General features: G+C 35.5%; 1 protein-coding gene across 1 annotated transcript in view; it reads right to left on the bottom strand.

The window, feature by feature from the left end:
* Positions 1-4,827: 4,827 nt before the first annotated feature.
* Smp_005780 (putative sjcwl01.CXW) overlaps positions 4,828-5,077 on the bottom strand; it is a gene marked incomplete at both ends in the record, with an annotated part of 5,244 nt that continues 4,994 nt past the window's right edge. The window contains one exon of the mRNA XM_018794339.1: positions 4,828-4,981. Coding sequence (XP_018648762.1) covers positions 4,828-4,981 — 154 coding nt within the window. The remainder of the gene's footprint in view (positions 4,982-5,077) is intronic.

Raw genomic sequence — 5,077 nt, 5'->3', positions numbered from 1 at the left:
TTAACCGATAGACCACTGAGCCGGCATCCCTGGGTTCGAATCTCGCGAGGCGAGGTCGTGGATGCGCACTGTTGAGGAGTTCCACAATAGGACGAAACGGCCGTCCAGTGTTTCCAGGTTTTTCATGGTAGTCTAGCTTCAATTGACTCATGATTTCAACTGTAAAATTACTGAAATCTCCACAATAACCCCTTCTGATAATAATCATATGCTCACTAGTGACTGACTTCAAAAGATATTTCCTGGAGTTCTAGTGAGAAGCAGTGACCAGTGGAGTTCAACCAGGTCTGTTGTGAGATATCAACTCACTGCAGACAATAGTGAACGGTTGCTCAACTTTGTGGATCAGTTGAAGTTAGACATTAACAAAGTTGGATGCCGGCTCAGTGGTCTAATGGTTAAGCGCTTGCGCGCGAGACTGATAGGTCCTGGTTTCGAATCTCGCGAGGCAGGATCGTAGATGTGCACTGCCACTGAGGAGTCTCACAATAGGACGAAACAGCCGTTCAGTGCTTCCAGGTTCACCATAGTGATCTAGCTTCAATTGACTCATAATTTCAACTATATAATATTATTTGTATTCCATAAAAGAATTACTAATGATTGTAATGAATAATGATTCATAAAATAAATGTAATTGTAATGTATCATATCAATATGAAGTTAATGTAATTTGGTACATTTACAAAATTAAAAATAAAAAAAATACACCAACATTTTTAATTGCCAAAGTTTACATTCTCTTTATTTATTTATTTGGCGCCATTATAATTTATAAATGAACCAATAAGATTGAAGATAGTAGATTTTAGATTTTGGCTCAAGATTCATCCACTTATTTGGCTAAATATCTGTTATTATCGATCGAGTGTGTACGTGCCCTGTTTTATATATGAGGTGATGATACCCGCCAATTGGAGAGCTGTACGTTATTGATCGGATCCAATGATACACAATATCCGTATGAGCAGTCTTGAGTACTTATCAGTCCTGCTTTCTACCTAACCCAGTCAGTTAAGTCCAGAACACCAATAACAGCCTCCGCAGTATGAATCATTTTATTTCAAACATACTGAGTTTATATACCAATCAAACTGACCACATCGTACCAATAAAATAGAAAATAACATTCGTACAAGATTTGGCTAAATGTGGCTGTAAATTAGGGGGAATAGTAATTAATCGACTAGGGATAACTCAATAATGGTAAATCGTATAATAATAGTCTATAGGTCAAAATGAAGGAGGAGAAACATAGACATGAATAGTTAAGTTACTTAGCAATTATGCAATAGGAAAAATACACATCACATTGGTCTATAAATAGTCCTCAAAGTTACCATTCATAATTCTCCACGGGATACAACAGTGTCATTTTGGCATTATAGCTGATATTGTAATGTGGGCTACTTTTATCGACATAAGTAGTATCATATATCGTGAGTCAGGAATAGAGAGAACAAACCAGATTCTAGTGGAGGAGGGAACACATTACAGCGAGAGATGGAGACAGACATGAGAAGAATGAACAAAAGTTGGATATAACTAGCAAGGAAGTCCCAGGACAGAGTGGGTTGGAGAATACTGGTGTGCGGCCTATGCTCCTCGACGAGGGGTAACAGGCGTAAGTAAGTTTGGACGAAGTAGTTGATCTAATCTTTTTCAGTCATTATGTACATATTTATATAACCTTTTCAATTATTCACTACTAAAATTTGTTTTAAATGAGTGTATTTGTGTCTGTTTATCCTTTATTTGTCACATCTCTTTAGCTTTTTTTTTGTCTGATAGTAAATGTTAACTTACATTTGATAAAATAGAGTAGGCTGAGATACATGTCTCCATACTGCACTTGTCCTGTACGGTCTATCTGAATAAATGAATCATTGAAATAAATCCTTACAATAAAGTTCATAATTAACATTTTTACCACTGTAACTCAATGGGATTAGCCTAATTATAATATACAAAACTAAAGGGAGAATTAACATTTCATAGTTTATTTATAGTTGTTCCCAATAAAGTCAATACGCTGCTACAAAAAGAGATCTAAAACAATTTGCATCTAGTTATTTTGTGTTAAGGATCATCATCGACTTCTAGACCTTCTAAATCTCAACAACAACAAAAATTATTGTCTCAAGTTCACAGTAACTCAATCGGATATGCAATAACATCAGTAAATGTCTTATTGAGTGACTGTACATAATACTTATTTAAGTTAGCATTAAAACACTACTTATAGCTCACGAAAGCAATTGTATAATACTACACATTGATAATCACATGTTTGGTAAAAAAAAAACGAATAGAGAGAAGAAATTTCTCTTCAATTAGCTTTTTTATTATAGCTTTACATTAATACATGTGCATGGTTTACAACAATAAAATAATACTAATCGAGCAGCGGTGTAACATAAGAAGAGTTATATCAGTCAGCTACAACGTAGGACCAAGCACATATATGCATCGGTCCAAGTTGCCATACCTCATTACCACAACAAGATGAACACCGAATTCATAGTAGTTAATTTAGTCGTGGTAATGTATAAAAGAAAAATTGTATATAAGGATATAGTACAGGAACAAAGAAACAATTTTAATCTCACGGTTTAAGGGAAGACAAAAAGTGTATACACCTACGCCATTGTGATCGATTCTGAGCCATGTCACACAGAGTCTCCAACCAATGGTTACGATAGTCAGACGGACCCCAACCAGGTAGTTTGCATCTACCAACATGGCTCAGACTAGAAGTTAGTGACTTCAAGCTCTGATGCCACGTTTTAGTTTGGCCGCCCCTAACTCTCTTCCAACCATCCCCTACACTAGTCAGCATAGCGCGTCGTGGTAATCGGTGTTCAGGCATACGTAGCACGTGGCCCAACCATCTCAGTTGATGAAGATTCGTGACCTCATCAACTGATTTGCCATCATCATTCCCTAATACCCTGCTTCTAACCTTACTGTTACTTATCAGGTGATCCCAGTAGATGCGAGCAATATTTCTAAGGCATCTGTGGTCAAATACTAGTAACTTACGAATATCTTCTACTCTTAATGGCCATGTTTCATAGCCGTAAAGTAGAACAGAGCGAACTGCTGCGCAGTCACGCGGACCCTAACCAAGTAGTCTACATCTACCAACATGGCTCATACCAGAAGTTAGTGACTTGAAGGACTGATGCCACGTTTTAGTTTGGCCGCCCCTAGAAGAGTTATATAATCCCGAAGTGATTATACAGTTAATCTCGAATGACCAACCGATTAAATGTAAGAAGGGTGATTATTCTAGTCGTATAGCAGAAAAACATCCGTCTTAGTTGAGCAAACAACAGGTAAGGATGACTAGGAATTCTACTGTCGTTAATTTGGTGAGTCTGGGACATCAAGTTGACTTGAATAAAGTTTTTAAGATTATTCAACATATTTATCGCATAGTTTAAGAATCCCTCTTTTAAATACTGCCAGAGCTATCACAATCAATATTAATAAACCTAACTTTTGTGTTAGAAAGTTTGTACAATCGATCTCTCTGCCTTGGCCATCAATGTAGAATTATGTCTTAGAGGAACTTTAACCAATCCCATTCTTTTGTAAAGCATTGTCTCATTTATTTCGTTTTTTTGGATTATTGCATGATTTCACTGTCTATTTCTTGATTCTTTCACAAATACCATGAAATTGACTTCGTATTAAGTTTGTTCTGATGTCGTTCAAAATAACAATGAAAGCCCCACGATTAAACCATCCAGCTCAGAGAACACAACTCCACCAAAATCACCCACTTGAGCTACAAATCTTCTCCACCATCGCATTTACAATGCAATGCTTGGTTGTCTCACACATATCTGTTATGTACATATAGTGTAAACACAAATAATCTGGGATTATCACTACGCTTTATTTAACAACCGACTCCACGTGAAACTACGATGACAACTGTTGATCGCATAGCAATATACAAACGGTTGTTTCGTTACGGAAAAAGATCTAGGTAGTATTTTATGCTACTTATTCCATGTTAGCAGTATTGGAAAACTAAGAGACATGCGAATAGTGAATCTGATAAATGACAGAACTATTCATTGTATCAGAATGATTGGAATACAAAAGTTCGCTCTTCAAAGTGAAGAGAAATCCACGAAAACATTCTTAGTATTTAACCTGGAAAATAAATATAAATCAACTTTTGTTTGTACAGTTGAAAAGTATAGATCTACAAGGATTAGATTCTACTTACAAAATGATGTTCATTTTTACTTCATCTAATTTGAATTAAGCAACTAAAACACAACCTAATTTCATACAATAGTTCTAACTCATTGTTTAATACACAACCCTGTGAACGGTTTATGAATTGCACTGTTTAATTTTTGTTTTCATGTAGTGCTGTGGCATATGCTACTTATATCTGTCGACATAAGTAGTATGTAACACCAATCGGAAATGGTAAACCCGGTAGCAGAAGGCTAAGAAGATCGAATTGAATAGAACAGAAGAGAAAATAGAAAAGAATTATGGACTTGAAGAATCATACAGAATGTGAAGTACAAATGATGGAAATTTACAAATGAAGTATTCAGTGTACGGCTCTTATATTTTACCAAGAAACTGTGTAATTTCGTGTTAAAATGTAATTGGTTGTTCCCCATCTACGTTTTCATTCATTACAGTATCATTACATGTCAACTAGGAAAGATGATTCATCTCTAGATCATGTTGCCCATATTTGTAAAACCAAACTATCGGTTAGAATACATTTGTATATTGTAAATTATTTTTGTTGCAAAAATATATCAGTGTAAAAAGTCTTTTAATTAGTATTCACTGTGATTCGATTTTTCGCGTTTTTGATGGTCGACCGACTTCTTCATCGCTAGAGGTGATTAGTTGAGGACTGGTTTCTCGAACTGAATGAGCTCGTTTTAACAATTTACGGTTAGGTTTTTCTTTATTTTCATCGATTATAACACAATCACTATAATACAATATGTGACAAAAAAGATATTGTTATCAGAAGGGGGTTTTTTGTGAAGATTTAGTATTTTCATAGTTGAAAGCGTGAGCCAATTGA

The sequence above is a fragment of the Schistosoma mansoni genome, chromosome 1 (genome assembly GCF_000237925.1).
Source record: "Schistosoma mansoni strain Puerto Rico chromosome 1, complete genome".
Lineage (NCBI taxonomy): Eukaryota > Metazoa > Platyhelminthes > Trematoda > Strigeidida > Schistosomatidae > Schistosoma > Schistosoma mansoni.
Note: the sequence above shows the minus strand (reverse complement) of the source record. Positions and strands in the feature narration are given on the sequence as shown.